Source organism: Apteryx mantelli, chromosome 2, assembly GCF_036417845.1.
Source record: "Apteryx mantelli isolate bAptMan1 chromosome 2, bAptMan1.hap1, whole genome shotgun sequence".
Taxonomy (NCBI): Eukaryota; Metazoa; Chordata; class Aves; order Apterygiformes; family Apterygidae; genus Apteryx; species Apteryx mantelli.
In genome coordinates, this window is record NC_089979.1 from 46,355,446 (window position 1) to 46,371,752 (window position 16,307).

The 16,307-nt window shown below is 38.4% G+C and overlaps 1 protein-coding gene across 7 annotated transcripts in view; it reads right to left on the minus strand.

The window, feature by feature from the left end:
• Positions 1 to 587: 587 nt before the first annotated feature.
• The window catches only part of PAG1 (phosphoprotein membrane anchor with glycosphingolipid microdomains 1), a 120,949-nt gene continuing 105,229 nt past the window's right edge, over positions 588 to 16,307 (minus strand). For 5 of the 7 annotated variants that reach the window (XM_067290580.1, XM_067290581.1, XM_013942845.2 and 2 more), the window contains 2 exons: positions 12,102 to 12,161; positions 8,862 to 10,390 (listed from right to left, as the gene is read on the minus strand). In XM_067290580.1, coding sequence (XP_067146681.1) covers positions 10,040 to 10,390; positions 12,102 to 12,161 — 411 coding nt within the window. In that variant the 3' untranslated portion in view covers positions 8,862 to 10,039. Of the gene's footprint in view, positions 3,386 to 8,861; positions 10,391 to 12,101; positions 12,162 to 16,307 lie in introns of those variants that run through there. The other 2 variants (XR_010883316.1, XM_013942848.2) reach the window with 2 other exon arrangements.

Consider the following 16,307-nt stretch of genomic DNA (forward strand, 5'->3'; position numbering starts at 1 on the left):
CATGCAGAATCCAGATTTCTGTTTTACATATTCAGCTGTGGTCCTAGTTCAGCTGTCCCTAAAACACTTTGGGAAGTACTAAAGGTATTTTTACACAAATTGGAGTCTCCTCATTGACAGAGGAGTTCAGCAAATGGCTTTGGAATGCTACCTGCAGCTCATCTTTAGCAAAGAAAAAGGAATCAAATGCCATAGCAGTTTTAGAAAATAATCCATAAAGCCTGTAACTGCAGCTCTTTAAAAATGCTGAAAGCTGCATAACCTTTAAAGGCCCAAGCCCAATACTTTTACCTACTTAAAGAGCATAGTGCCACTATATTCATGGGAGTTCTTGCATTATCTAGAGACAACTTAAAATTTCACAGTTGTGTGCATGCTTGAATCCTGACAAGATTGTGGCTTTGGGGAGTAAGGTGCTATGTAACACAAATAAGACTTAATAGTTCATTTCAGATAATGAAATCAGCGCAAAATGCCTGGAACAAACAAAATTCTATCAAATAGCAGTGACTACAAAGACTACATAAAACATTTGTTAAGAAAAACAAAAAAATAGAGACAGACTTTCAAAAAAAAAAAGACAAAGCTTAATTATTGTGTTTTATTCTATCTGGCTACTGAATTTATATAAAGATTTCAATTCACTGAATTTTCCCAGGATTTTTAAATTAGACTCATTTCATTGCAATATAACATGTTTACCATTTGACATCATTTACATGGATTTCCAATAAATTCAAAAGTTATATGCAAATATATTAACCAGAGAAAATGGCAGAGCCTATTTTAAAAGCTTTCAGAGAATACACTACAGAATCTTAAGATTTTTTTTCTGCATATAAACAAGTAAATATTAGGATACTACTGTACATAAATAAAACCTGTATTTCATATTGTTGACCTACGTTCTTACTTTCAGATAACTTGCCTCATATGTTTAACATTTTCTTTCTTTTTGTTTTTGCCCTGACATATTTACAAAAAACTTGTCTACATTTACAATAAATAACCATAATTACCTACTGTGCTTTCAGCAGCCAAAAGCTGAATTGGCTAGAAACATCAGATGAAGATTCTTAGAATAATGGTATGACTAAATTACATCAACTCGAATATACTACTACAAAACACTGAAAAGAATTTCATGGCATTTATCAATTTACAAAATGCAACTTAGTGTTGGATCTGAACTACTCTAGCAGGAGTATAAGCTCTGCAATTACAGTCAAGCTACAGTTTATGGAACACACATTTTGGAAAACTACACTATTTCACTGTCTCCAGGGTTGTTAATGAAACTACATTGATTTCAAAAAGGTAGCAAGCCAAATAACCAATCATGTAGCAAACAAGCCTCAGCTAGTGCTGCTGTGGAGGTCTGCATGCACTGACTCTGGATTTATATATTACACTCGTTTCTTTGAACTGCTCTCACCACCTACAGATCTGAACTATACAGTGTATTTAACTTGTTCTTTGTGTCTGCTCTGAGACTAGATGGAGACAGTTCAAGCCCTCTCTTTCCAGATCATATTGGTTAGAGGATGGTTTGAAGTTCTGCTTCAGTGACCAGAGAATCAAACAGTTGTCCAGAAAACATGTCTTGTTATTAGAACATTATGTAAGAGAACATTGCTAGAAAAGTATTCTACTAATAAATATTTTTCCATTATGAAACAATGGTTAAAATAAAAGCAAGTGCCTGTAATTACAAATATTTATCCAATATGTTTTAAGTATGCAATGTTCCATATATAAAGCAATTTTGTGCTGAAGCTCCTATAGCACCCAATTTAAAGTGAATTCTACTCAGGCATAATTTTTATAATAGCTATTAAAGATAATTTTCCATATACCAGACTCTGTAGTTTTTGTTGTGCCAATGGAAGTCATATCAATTCACCAACATAAAAAAATTTATGACAGTGAAAATACAAATAAAAATACCTAGCACCAAACCAAATTTCTCTTAAACTCTTAGGGTCCAATCTGCACCCTTGGCTCATGCAAGTAATCCTATTTAAATAAAATAATCCGGTTCTGATTTTCACTATAATCCATCAGTCCAGATCTGCACATGGAAACCTGTGGCTACATGGTACTTACAGTGGTGTGCCTACATTTGTCTGTCTTAGATTTATCATAGAACAAAACCATGTATTTAGAAGTTATTTTCATTTATGTTGATATGGAGGCTTGATAAAAGACCAGCAAGCCCTGTATCACAGTGGGACAAAGAAGACTTGGCTCCACCTCTTTACGTTTAGGGAATTCTGAAAAGAAATAAGAAATTCCATCCATCTCTTACAAGACTGTGGGAAATTTCTCCTTTAATCTCTTCTGCTGTAAAAATCTTTATAAACAGATAGTCTGTGGTATGGGTGAAGTGCAAATGAAACTTAGCTATTGTTCCTTCTACCTCTCTCTTCCTAGTTGCTGCAGTAGTCTATATCTGTCCTGCCCTGAGAGTAAATGCTCTTTTCTGGGTTTGCAGGGTGGCTCTTAACACGCTTTTATCTAGAAAGACCAGCCAGCTTGAGGAGAAGCAGCTCACATCCCCCCCTTCTTAAATTAAAGGGGTGAGGGCTGTGAGGCAAAGGGCCATGCCTGAGCTGTCCTTGACACCATGTAGAGACAGGCCCCGCTGGAAAGCACGGAGGTGGTACATGCGGAAACTCAGGAGCCTCTACACTGAGCCAGATGCCCATTCAAAGTCTGAAATAGCTGAGCAGCACTGTCTGCTGGGAGGATAATCCGAGGAGACAGCTTATGAGACCATGCTGAAATAGCTCAAAGACAAACTCTAGTATCCACACTCATTTGAGAAAGGAAATTCTTGTGCTCTTAGGTGTTTTTTTACTAATACATTTAAACATTGTGTCAGTTTACCTTTTACAGTACATCTTTTTTCATGTCAGCTGAGTGCTTGCAAGCTACAGAGCTTCTTCCTTGAAAGAAGGTAAGACCTCAATGAAGTCTGCAATATGGGGTCCCTGAGGATGTGATTTCCCTTAAGAGCATAAGTCCAGACTTCCAAATCCCACAGGCGCTTTAAAAAGATCCCATTCAAAATTGTGAAGGTGATGCATTTCTATGCCCTCTGGACAGTTTCCATAGCTCATCAAGGACAAAAGAGTCACTGAGAAGGTGACAGCTGAATATGTAAGGGCGAAACAGTTCCACGAATGAGAGGATAGTCCAATTCCATCCCACGCTGAAAGTCAAAAATATGAGAGTCTCTTCACAGACATTAGAAATGTCAAAACATCAGTATTTTTTTCCTTTAAAGTAATAAGGTCAGTAAGGTTTTAAAATCCCTTCCCCAATACTACAAGAGTAAAATTCCAAGAGTTGGTACCATTGTCTGTACTGAAAGGGAGGCATTCTGAAATTTAAAATGAAGCATTTTAAAATCAAGTCATATTGCTATACTTTGCAAATCATCTAAGCAAGTTGTTATATTAATGTAAACTGTAAGAAAAAGCATACCTGTCCTTTAAACAGAACAAAGAATCTGATTTTACATTTTCTATAACAAACACATACTGGTGAAAATTAGAGGATTTGTGGAGACAGAAAACTTGTCAGACTGCTCATATTAGAATAAATGAACATCACAAATGAAAGCCACTATTTAGAAATGTGTATGGCAAGAGGGTACCACATACAATAGACAAGTTGCTGTGCAGTAACAGGGAGCATCTTTACTTTTACAGTAACATCTTTATTTTTACACATTTTGATATCCTGTTTGTAGTAACTACCCTTCTGGCCAATTTTAAGCTAAAGATCTCCAGAAACAAAACTTCACAGCTTGACAAAACAGAATGATAAGATTTATGTTGTTGATAGATTGGGCACAGGCCAACTGGTATGTAATACAAAGATACTCCATGTATTTGCTATGCAAACTGGGGTGTCTGCACTAGTGCTATATGAGTGGATCAGCCCAAGTAGAGCATTAAGTTGTTCTAGTGATTCTGCTTACAAGACCTAAGCTGGATCATTTAGTGTTAGCTTAGATATATATATACATTGTGTAGACACTCCCTTGCTGACCTATGGCTTACATGTAAAGTAAGTTTTTATCAATTAATCAGTGGGAACCTTGTACCAGAAATAAGCTTTCATCTTTCTGTTGTCCATCAGAAAAGAACACTGTCTAGTGTACGTGGTACCCTGATGCACTACTGGAAAATTATCACATAGGCAATTAATTTGTTGAATATTTTTTGTTGAAGATACATGAATGCTGAGCGTGGGATCTTTCATACTCGCCCAACCAAAGGGTCTTCTCTCCTTAAAGAAAGGGAACCCTGTGGTTTTACCCTTGTGATGCTCCATCCATAGCATTTATCGTCAGCCTAACCCTCAACAATGCTAATATCTGGCTAGCTGGCAAGGGATATCAAAATAGGTTTTTTGGGCAATATCTTCAGCCATGACCATCCCCCAAAAGATGCTACAAATCAATTTCAGCACCAGAATATGAAATCATTATGCTTATCATATTAATAGCAATTATGCTTCCTGCTCTCAGGAACAGATTTGCCCCTGAAAGTCTTCAGCACACCACAAGAGCATCTGTGATACTGAATCTCTTGAAGTCTCCTTTTTTGCAATAGACTACACGCACTAAGTTACTTGTGAGGCACATACCAGCCTTATTCAGGCATGTTCCAACCTAAATACATGACACTCATCTGAAGTAATGGTAATTTGCCTAAGAACAAAAATCTCGCTTTGGAATTTGGCCCAAACTAACATGTTTGTCGCAGAAACAGATTTCCTACAGTCATATTGCAAACAAATGTATACACACAACAGAAAACAGGAGAAAATCCTGGAGCTTGGATCTATGATGTTTCCAATCCCACACGGCACAGATCCCAGTCATGTGTCTAACTGCTTTCCAGCGATGGCACTTGGCCCAAGTAGCTGCTTTTAAACACCTATTGCCCAATATAGGCTTGTTATGCATGACAACAACATTTTGATTCTACATGGGATGAAGAAGAAACAGGAAAGCACTGTCAGCCTTCTGCAGCCAGAGTAACACAGTTAACACTAAGTTCTGTGAAGTCAAAAATACTAGAGTGAATGCTATATGTCAAAACTTTACATGTCAGCTTTCAGAAAGCACATTGAAACCGTTTATCCAGCATCTTATAAAAGCACCATTGAAAGGTTTAACAGAGAGCACCGTGTATACAGTTTTGATCATGACAGCCAACAGGAGCTGTTCAGGGAGCCATGGAGAAGTATACAGGCTGGAAAAATCCCGGGAAGATGGAGCCTCTGAAGGCACAACACACTAGGGCTTACAGCAGGCAGCTGATCCTCAGCCAGCTGCTATTGTGGGATGTTCCAGCTTTGGGTGACTAATGAATCTGAATCCCAGCACTGCTTTTGCAGTTGCTCCCATCCCATGAATCCTGCTACATATAAGCAAGTCTGTAATTGATATAAATACAAAGACTGAGCAACTAATTGTTCACAGTTGACATGGACACAGAACATCACCTCCCTGAATGCTCACTGTTGGAAAAACTTAGGGTTTTTTTGAAAGAAGACTGATAATTCTTATTGCAAAGGTTAGTTGTCATAGCTACATTACTGGGCTTTTACAGGAAGTCTGTGAGAAACTATTGCTGTAGTAGGACTAATTGAGGTCCAGTACATTTGATGTGTCTCCATAAAGCTGGTTCCCACTTAGACAAGTAAATGTAAGGGCCCTCTCTTTCTACTTTTGTGATAAACAAACACTTCTAAAAGATTATGGAAGTACTAAATACTTGGTAAAAAAGGCACTATAACTGATCTAACCATGGTAAAAAGGTACATGCCCATGCTAAGATATCCTTAAAGAATTTATTTTTTTTCCAACTGAGAAAACAATTCTAAGCTTGCCATGGTAGAAGGGGACGACTGGTTTAGGTATTGGGTTTAGGTTAGAACTCCTATAGGAGACATAGATTCGCTGAAAAAAACCCTCTTAGAACTGCATTTCTGATTTCTACCAGTTCTCAGAAGGAAAAGAGAAAAGACCTTTCCACTAGTGTAGTTATACATACATTACAGCTTTACTTGACTTTACTGTGGTGATTTGAAGTGAGATCTTATTACATAGTTTTACCAACAAATGGAAGTAAAAAAATTAGACTGCTAAGTAGCCCCAGAAAAGGTCATCAGGTAAGAAATATTTCATTTTGGATGCTGACATTTTATTTAGGGTGATAAACTTGGGATATGGTGAAAGAGAGAAAAGATCAATGAGAGACTCTTTACAGTAAGATTAATCTATTTTGGATTACTATTGGAAAAATCTTTCCATCCAATATATTAGTGAAAAGGAAGCATTGACAACATCAGTAAAGGAAAGGATCTTACTTCTGGATAGAGGGAACTAAAATAGATGCTTGATTCCTTGTCAAGTGATGTAATTTAAGAACCCTGGATGGAATTCTAAAATATTTTTCTTTAGCATTAGTGGATATATAATATCCACTATATCTAATATCTATATAATGGAGATTGCAGGGGAGTTATGGACTTCTCCCATGGGGCCTTGTTCAGGGAGGGTAATTCTTGTTAGTAGCTCCCAAGAGTGGGAGTGTAAGTGGTCTCAATTGGTGAGGGCAGGTCCAAATGTCTCAAGCACAGCAATCAGACTATGAACACCTTCCCTTACCAGACTGAGGGTCTGGTGGACTGGAAACAGATCTCTCCTGCAGTTACTTCAGATAAGACTGTCATGATAAGAGTCCCTAAATCTGACAAAAGACAGAGTGGGGATGGTAGCTTGGACTAAACACTCCATATTAAACTTTGTATTATTGTGTCATCTGTCAGAACCCAGAGACTGAGAGTTTGAAGAGATGTGGATAAAGCATATACCTACAATACATGATTGACAGAGTAGTAAAAAGAAAAGGTTAAACTCCTATTTGTAAAATCTGAGATAAAGAAGAAAATAAAACAGTCTAAGAACCCACCCACTACGGAAGCTCTTTCTTTGCTATGATAGCCACTTTGAAAAGGTTGTTGCTGAGCATCATTTAAACCAGAAGGAAAGCGTCAGCACCACAGCACTGCAAGCCCAGTACCAGCTCCCAGTGCAAGGCTGTACAAGCCAGGTTAAAAATAAAAACAAATGAAGAGAGGAGGAGGGATTTCACTGTGGAAAAGGGAAATATGGAGGTCTGAAGGAGCAGCTGTCAGCCCAGGGCATGGGAAGGATGGGACTGAGTCTCACGTCCCTCTCTCCAAACCAACACTATGCTTCTGCTCTAAAAGAACAGCAAAGTGCAACGGGGCAGTCCCTCCTAGACTTGATGATCTTGAATGACAGCAAGGAGAGAATGGTGGGGTACTCTTCGAGTGGTGCATTATTTTCTTCTTTTGCAACTTAAAATTTTGCAGTCAGGAGTTTAACCTTTTTCTTTGCTAGCATGAACTTGTGTTATCTTTTGATCTTTAAGCTTGTATTAAAATTGCTTCTGGTGAACCCAACAAGCCGCATGTTGCTACTGTTTCTGCAGAACAGTCATCCAGGTAATGTATAAGGCAATCCTTAAGGGATAACTGCATCTTGAGACGAATTTGGGAATCTCAGGAGCTGGGAAATGTCTCCCACTAATTTGCAGAAGTCAGACTGAGGGCAGTATAAACCAGTACCCCTGAGCAAGGAGCAGACAGCAAACACATAGCTAAAGACTTAAGACACTCTCCAAACTTACCACAAAAGATCTTCTGAAACATGAGAGATCTTATCTTTGGCCTTAAACAGTATGAAGTAGAAGGAGAGAACAGTCAAAGGAGAACCTCATGAATTCACATTCAAGGGAACAAAAACAGAAACTTTTTTGAGGGAAAAAGTCCAGAAAGGAAGATGAAAGTCAGCTTTAAAAGAGGGAGACATTGCAATGAAGTGGAAGCAAAGGGCATGCAAAGGGCATGCTTGTGAAAGCATGACAGCATGATCAAGAACAAGATGGATGCAGGCTGGCCTGAACTGCTTTTATGACTCTTTTTTATGAAGAGAGTCATAGGTCAAGTGTCCTACACTGTTGCATGAGGTCAGGATCCAGGAAGCCTGAATCACCCTAATGCAGGCAGGGGCTGACTGCACACTAGCACTGCTCCTCAGAGCCACTGCAGTGCAGGCCAAGTCCATAAATAAGTTCACTGCTTTCAGCTATCAAGTTATTTGTAATAAACATGTTATTTGTAATAAATGCCAAATCTATGTTTCTCTTCATTGTACCAAGTACTGGTGTGGTGCTGGCCAGTGATTTTAGAAAGACTCAATTTGATATGTCAAAAATCAGTACCAGGAAACTAAACCCATTCTAGGCTACTACGCAATGAGCCAATCTCATTTTATGTACTGTTCATTTTAAAATAAAAATAAACTACTCTTCAAGTACATGCCAAGTATTATGTATATGAATGCTACCAAGTCTGGACAGTAATTTATACTTGTATCCAAATTACATGTATATGTGCGTATACACAGAGATATGTGCACATGCATACACATAACTTTAAACGTGTATACATGTTGCAGAATAACTTGGTATCTTTGCAATGACAATGGCTTTCAAACTGCTTGTCAGAGCCCCAAGCTTGGTCTCCCTCAGGTATTGCTCTCCTGCTCCTTTTCCCAGAGGAGGACCAGTGGCTATCCCAGACTAAACCCCATTCTCTCTTCTTCTTTTGCCTGTTAACAGTGTCCTTTTACATCGGCTCTGTAATTCTGAGCCTAGAAACAGCAAGGCATGTTCCACAGCCCTGCTTAGGAGGATAAAAAAACAATAGCAATTGTTCATTTACATGCTTCTAATATAGCAAGTCTTCTTTAAAGGAAAAACAAATAAAGTCCAAACAAAGAATGGGATTCTTTCTGTTACATAGAACAGTAAGTTAATCTACAATAACTTTGAACATGAAAAATATAATGTAAAAATGAAAATTATCATTCACTCAAGACAGTACATAAATTTTCCTACATAATAAACTAGATTAAAAATATTTTAAAGTCTAAAAACAAAGGGCAAAATTCTTAAAAAGATGAGTCAACACTGTTAAAGTTAGACTGAACGTTATGCCAACACATTCATTTGCACAGCTTTTTGATGCAACAAGACAATTGTCTAGCATATGTGTGTAAGTATTACGTGTGCACACGAGGGGAATAGAGCGAGAATGATAAGGGTGACATTTTAAAAAAGTATTTCACAAATAATTAAACAAAACAAACCCCACAAACACCGCTACATATCTTAAATACTGAAAGTCAAGTTCTACAGCCCTTAACGTAAAAAAAAGAAAAAAAAGAAAAAGCCTACAGAATTAATTCAAGTACATCTGGAGTAGGTCCCTTGTGAAGTAAAGTATTGTTGTTTGCATTTTAGTTGTAATGAAAACGGAGTGGAACATACCGATATTCTGACTCCATCTCCAATCCCATCTGGCTGCAAGGGCTCATAGTCCTAGCAAGCTGAATTACAGAGCTCCCCAAAAGATATGAAAGTTAACACACCTTCCCCACCCCTGCAAAACAAGTCTCAGTTGAAGCATGACGATCTGTGATTTGCTCAATGAAGATGATGGCTGAACTTGAATAAAAAATGATTCTTGAAAAACACCTTGAAACAAATGACAAAATCTTTTAAAATGAAAAGCTAGCTTTGTGTAAAGGCAGCCTTTTTGGTACGTGATCTTCTTAAGAAGACAAACACGGCACTCTTTCCCAAATTCTGGTTGTCTTGGAAGTAACAATACAAAAGCCTTTACATTGTTTTGATCCTAATTCTGAACTGATGCAACCTTTCTAGTGAGCTGCAATCCAAGAATATCCAAGAAACCAAGAATAACCTAATGGATATTGCACCCTGGTTGAAACATGTGTTGCCTCCTCACAACTTTTGTTCTGTACTTGGTTCCTCAGGAGGAGGAACACTCACTTCTTGTTTCACATGTTCCTTTGAAAATACCAGCCAATAAGATAAATGCTGAAATCTGGCTGCCAGAGTAATTAAAGTCTGGTGAAATCCCTGTGGTGCTGCAAGTCCCCTATACTCTCATAGTCACTCTCTCCTGAAAGAGCAGTGTGGTTTGTGTTAGGCACAGACAAGGTCCTATCTTCTTCCTGGCTCATTGACTGGATAGCTTCGTAGTCAGGCTCCAACTCCCCGTTTAGTCTGTCCGCTGACTGAGGCACAGTGGTAGTATTTAGGGTGTTTTCAAAGTCCTTTACACTTGCATAGAGGCCACTGCAAATAGATGGGGACCTCGGAGATGCAACTTCTTGAATACAGGTGTAAGTAGAATCCAGTGCCTTGATGGCCTGTCCTGGCTTACTCACCGAAGAGTACATGGCTGAGATCTAGGAAAAGGAGACACGTGCTGAGTATTAAGCATGGCCAGTGTTCATGTGCTAGTTTGTACCCCTTCTACCACAAGTATATCAGTTGCTTAATAAAAGATAGAACCATCCAATAAAAAAAAAAAATCTTCCTTATAAACCTTGCTTTTCTTGCATGCATTTATAAATTGATTTTCCTTCAACAAAGAATGCTGAAGTTCATAAATGAAAAAAATGAAAGTTTACCACACCAGATGATAGCAAATACAACTAGTTAGTGCTGATCTTGATATGCAAAGTCTGTTCCTTTGGCTAGACTCTGCCTCTACAAAGAGGAGCTGCAAATCAGTCACTTTGAATCCAAGACTAGAGACTGAAATCTCTCAGCTCCTATAAAGAGAAGGGCAGGAGCAGAAGTCTAGCTCCCTCTAGCTCCAAATGGAGTCCATAGGACAGCAGACCTCAGACAAGGGCAGAAGAAGTTTTCCTGAAAGTAAATTTGTCTATTGGCATAATTCGCATGAGCTGAATTCTAGAAATCCATTCAGAATTATCTAATAGGTGGTAAGCTCAAGCTAGTTCATGAAGAAGGTTCTTAATGAAGACACACGGAGAAGCCCATGCCTCTGCTCCTCCCTCAAACACTGACAGGATTTCACAGGGCTGGCACTGAGTGTAGAGAGCCACTCTTGACTCCTTCTCCCAAATGAAGTGCAAACTACCCTTCTCACCAGGCAGAAGACTGAAATCCCCTGCTTTGGTTTTATGATATCTAACATCACAATTGCAAAGCAGCTCTTCTGTTACTTTTAAAGTCTTTATCAAGCATGCAAGGCCACTCTGAATTTGGATTAAACTAATTAAATACTAGATTGGCATAAAAATGTCCATTACCATTAAACGATACTGAGTGGTGCAGATGAACCAAATCACTTCCATTAATATGGTGTTTAATTTTTTCTGATGAAGAGAGACATCAAATTGCAGATGCCAATACTTCTTATCTTTTACTTATTTCAGCCCAAAAGCCCCCAAACAAACAAAAAAGAGCTTTTCTGCTCAGACGTATATCTACCTCTTCCCAGCATTAAATTACATGAACCCAGTTCAAGGATCAGTGTATTTGCTAATGTTTGTGAGTACTTCTCCCAGCAGAAAGCATTAGCTGACTGCCAAGTTTGTGTTTACTTTTATGTCTGGAGAATGTATTTATAGATTGCGCAGGGGTTACTGAAGATGATCACAGACAACCTTATTTTTGTTTAACTTTTCTGTCTTCGTTTCAATCTATCTCCTCAATTTATTTGACTAGCAAACATTTTAAGAAACAGTTTGTGTTCCAGTACTTTCCAGTGCTTCAGTTTAGTTTTCAGAGCCCCAAACACTTTAAATGGGAAAGGTGGAGCGTGTTTCAGGCCATTGATTACTGTTCTTAAGTAGCACTCTTCATCCAGATCAAGGAAGAAGCTGCTGTAGCAATCAGATAGTTGTGGCCTCCCATTATTTACTGACACCATTTTTAATCCCTTGGCCTGATAAAACCAAATGCTAAAATACTTCTGATTTTAGGAATGTGGTTCTACACACTCTGTAAAGAAAAACCTCCACTTTTATTTTCCCTTCAGACAATTTTCACCTTTCTTAGATCCTGCTTAATCATGCAAGGCTTATGCTAATTTCTGCTTGAAAAAAGGTATCTAGTTAGTTACTGAATTTCATGCAAGAAACCTACATCATCTTCTGTAAGAGATGGATCTTCCTCTCGAGACTTGTAAGACACTGAACTAAGCCTCTGAAAAAAAGAAAGAAAGAAAGAAAGAAAGAAAGGCTCATTACAAGTCAACAGTGTGAAACCTACAATAAAACCCTTCCATTACAATCAATACATTATATTTTATAGTCATTTGCTCACTAGTTCCATTTTACATAGCTAATATCCAGAGTATGTCTCTGAAGATCAACAGTCCTGAGGTTAGCAGAGCTTTTTAATATATCAGCTCTTGTTCTGACCTAAAAAGAATGAAAATAATGTAAAGGTTAAAACAAACTCTGCTCCACTGTATCTCTGCATTTAGATTTCCAGTGAAGTGAGAAAGAGTCTGCAAAGGCATATAAACAATTAAAATTGAACTGTTGTGAAAAGGTAGTCAGGCTTCTACGTAATTTTCATATATACTTCTAGATTTAAAAGACCTAGACTAGCACCTTCCTAATGATTATTATCCTTCATTCAAAGGGTTCTAGAAGTGCTCCAAGAAGCTGTAGCCTCCTTCACCATGAAATGTAGCAACTGCTCCTAAGTGCACAGCAATGCTGCCTCACCACAGGTGACAGCTGGAAACACAGAAAAGACCTAATTAACCCAACCTGAAAGGAGAAGCTAAATTCTCAAAAGCATCAGTCTGGATGCAATCCACATAGTGAAGTTAATAACAGTGCGCAGGATGGAGGGCTTGGTTTAGTGTCAAGTTAACTTTAGGTATAAAAAACATAAGGTCATGAAACACCAGGGCAAACCCCTTTGCTGTTAAGAAAAAGGTGTTAGGACGTTTATGGCAATCAAGATCCTGGCTGCCTCCCAGTGGACGCGTGGTTCCTCCCCGCTGGGGCAAGCACACTTTGCTGGAGCTTCTGCTCCACAGTGATCCAGAGGGAGCCTTCCAGCACAGTTTATAACTGGCCATATATTGGAGTTTTACTCAAATTCTCCACCCAAAATATTTCAGACCTCCTCCAGTGCAGACCAAGATTGAGAAGTAGAGCTATTTTTGGCTCAATTAGACAAATTCAGCTTCAAGAAACATATTAGATACAGACTGTTTTTCATAGAGGCTTATTACAACAGATGCTTCCTACTTCCATTTTTCCTGTTGTGTTTACTTCTGATAAATATCAAGTTTTAAACTTCTGACGAAGTTCTGATGGAGTTTCTGACCCAAAGCCTCCTGAAGTCTACCCACTGGTCCCAGCAGGATTTAGTTCAGCCTTAGCTCCCTTGCTTCTTTCTCACTGTCTGTGCAACGCACTCTTTAACCTGTGCTTTATTCATGTGTTTATTCATGAAAATAAAAAAATAAAAGGAGAAGTTCACACATATTTCAGCAGGGCTTTTTATTAGATCTGCTATACTACAGCAGCTCACTTTAGTCTTTCTTATTTGCAGGAAGTTCTTATTGCTGAGGAGTAAGTTACTAGTTTCATCCTTGCACATTAAAACAAACAGCAGTAGCGAAATTGGGCAATACACTATTTTCTTTAATTAGTGTGTCTATAAGCATCATGGGTCAGGAGCCCTTCTATGTTTCTCCACTCAAGTACTGAGAAATACCCCAGAATGCTGATGATGAGGCTAATTTCCCCTGTACGTCGCATTCTTTCTGTTGTCTAAATATAAAACCTGTGACCCATCGATTTTGAAGGATCTCATCCTGTTGGGAACTGAAAAAAAATATTTACTCCTAATCATTTTGCACCTAGTAACATCATACATAAGCTTGAAACTTCAACAACAGCAACAGAAACAGAATGTGTCCCTATTTTCTTTCCACTTCCCTTTTGTTCCTCAACAGCACTTGATTTTTAGCTGTTTGGCTCAGCTGTTGCTCCTGACTCAGGCACCAGAACAAGAACCTCATTCTCCTCGGGAGCATTTTTGAGAGATGCTTTGCCCATCCTCAGGCTGTGTGAGTCTGAAATCAGATGGGCAGCAGCCAGATGTAAACAGACAGAGAGAGAGAGCATCTCTCCCAGTATTCTTGGGATTGCTCACTCTAGGAAGACCTGGGTAAAAAGATTTCTACTTCCTTTTTTGATCAAGAAAGAAGAACTAAAAAGAACCCCTGGCTCTCCAGTTTTATTAGAAGAACTACTCCCAAGTTTTTCCAGGTGCTAGAGGCCTGTAAGAGGCATTGTGCTATTAAAGGTGCTTTTCTTCACCAAAATCTTCCCCGAGATTTGGCTGGCTCACATCCAATAATCAGTTTAGATAACTGCTTTTCCCAGTTTATTGTGTGTCTGGCTCTTGAAGTGATCCTTTATCCCTGTATCTAACTGCATGTCAGTGCTATAGGAAAGAATTCTGAATAAACGAAATGCTTCTTCATTGCTTAGTAGGAGAGGGACTATTCACTTTTATCAGGCTATACCTCTACTAGTAAATTAAACAGTGCCAAGGACTGTCTGTGAGACCAGAGCACCTTTTTATACTGTTAAATACAGTACTGGAACGGTCTCTGGCTTGGACCAACTAACACTGTCTGTCCTGAACATGTTTCAGGGATTGACATGGGCTGGGGATCATTCCCAATGGGTGGTTGGGATGAGGCCACCCTCTTTTAAGGAGTAGGAGACTGAAACAGCTCGGACACGTCTCCTTCACAGGTACAACAGTCTCAGTTACATCAGCACCCTACTTCCCCCAGGCAGATGGCCTTTCACCACCTGGAGCCTGCTGTTTTTGTGCCCTGTTAAGCAAAGCCTCACTGTAGGGAGATGGATTCATGTGACTGCTATGCTCAACCTCCCTGTTCATCAGGGGTCAGCATGGTAGGCTGAAGAAGCTGGGATACAGATGTCATATTAAGCAAGGCAGCTAAGTAGTCTCACAAGAGACAAAGCAAAAAGAGAAACATATGGAATCTGTTTAACTAGAAGAGTTGTAAATTTAAAATATTTTTACATAAACAACTTGGTTTTGGTTGCCACATCAGAAAAATATAGCCATTGCTGTACACTGCTTGAAGAAGCAAAATAGAGGGAAAAATTATCATAATCATAATAGAAAAACAATCCCACAACCACCTCCATGTACAATGCCAACAATAATGACATTTATATATTCAATCAATTACCATTTTCAACTCTGCTGCAGCTGTAGCTCTCAAGGACAGGACACACACACACTTCAATGCATAATGCATGTACCTAGCAGAGTACGTGGGAACAATCTGATGCTGCCAAAGCTTTAACTCAGAATGACTTTAGCTTTGAATAAATTTTAATTAGACAAACACCTTTTTTTCTGGCACTTAGGGGACTGCATGTGTCATCTCTTGATTAATCCTTCAAAACCTGAACCATTTTAATCAATTCCCAGTCCTTGCAGTTACTGACATTGTATACATGGTGTGTTGGGGAGCTACAGAGTAGTAAATATATTTTCTTTGTATCAGTGACTGGGAAACATAATAATTTTCTAGAAGACTTTTCACACCTGGTAGGAAAAATGTCATTGTTACTGAAAGCTGTTTCTCTAAAAGACTAATTAGAAATTACATATGCCCTGAATTTGGTGATAGGAGGGGAGGGTTGGTGGATTACTATTGACAAACCCATGTTAATTTTCTACTAACGAGCTTATTATTTGCAAGAATGTACTCTGAGGAATCTGGATGAACAATTTTTAGATTATGAGTAGTCTTCAGTTTATTCATTTTGACTCTATTACGCTTCATATGTTATGTTATGCTAATATGTTTAGCAGTTATTTAACAAGGTATTTTTCAGCCCTCTGCCTGGATTATTGAAATACTTCAAAAAAGAGAATGACCAGAAACAAGTAACAATCCCTCAGCTCTGATATGATTTTTCAGATAAATGTTTACATTAAAATGTCACGTCAAATCTTAAAGATTTTTGAAAATTTTCATCAATACCTAACAGTATTTGACAACTCAAACACCAAAATTATATTAACCTGCTAAAATCACAGTGCTTTCATTCACAACTAATAACAAATTTTCTATACTAGTTCTGAAAAAATGCAAACCCAACAATTTGTGACAACTCAGTCTGATGATCTGAAAGGATCCTTCAAATTAGTTCTGTCGAAAAAAATAAAATGGTAAAATAAACTAACTTGCTGAAAATGTGATCATTCTGTTTTTTAAGGAATTCACCACTAACTTGTCCCCAGTCTGGGGGAAAGAATAAGTTGCTG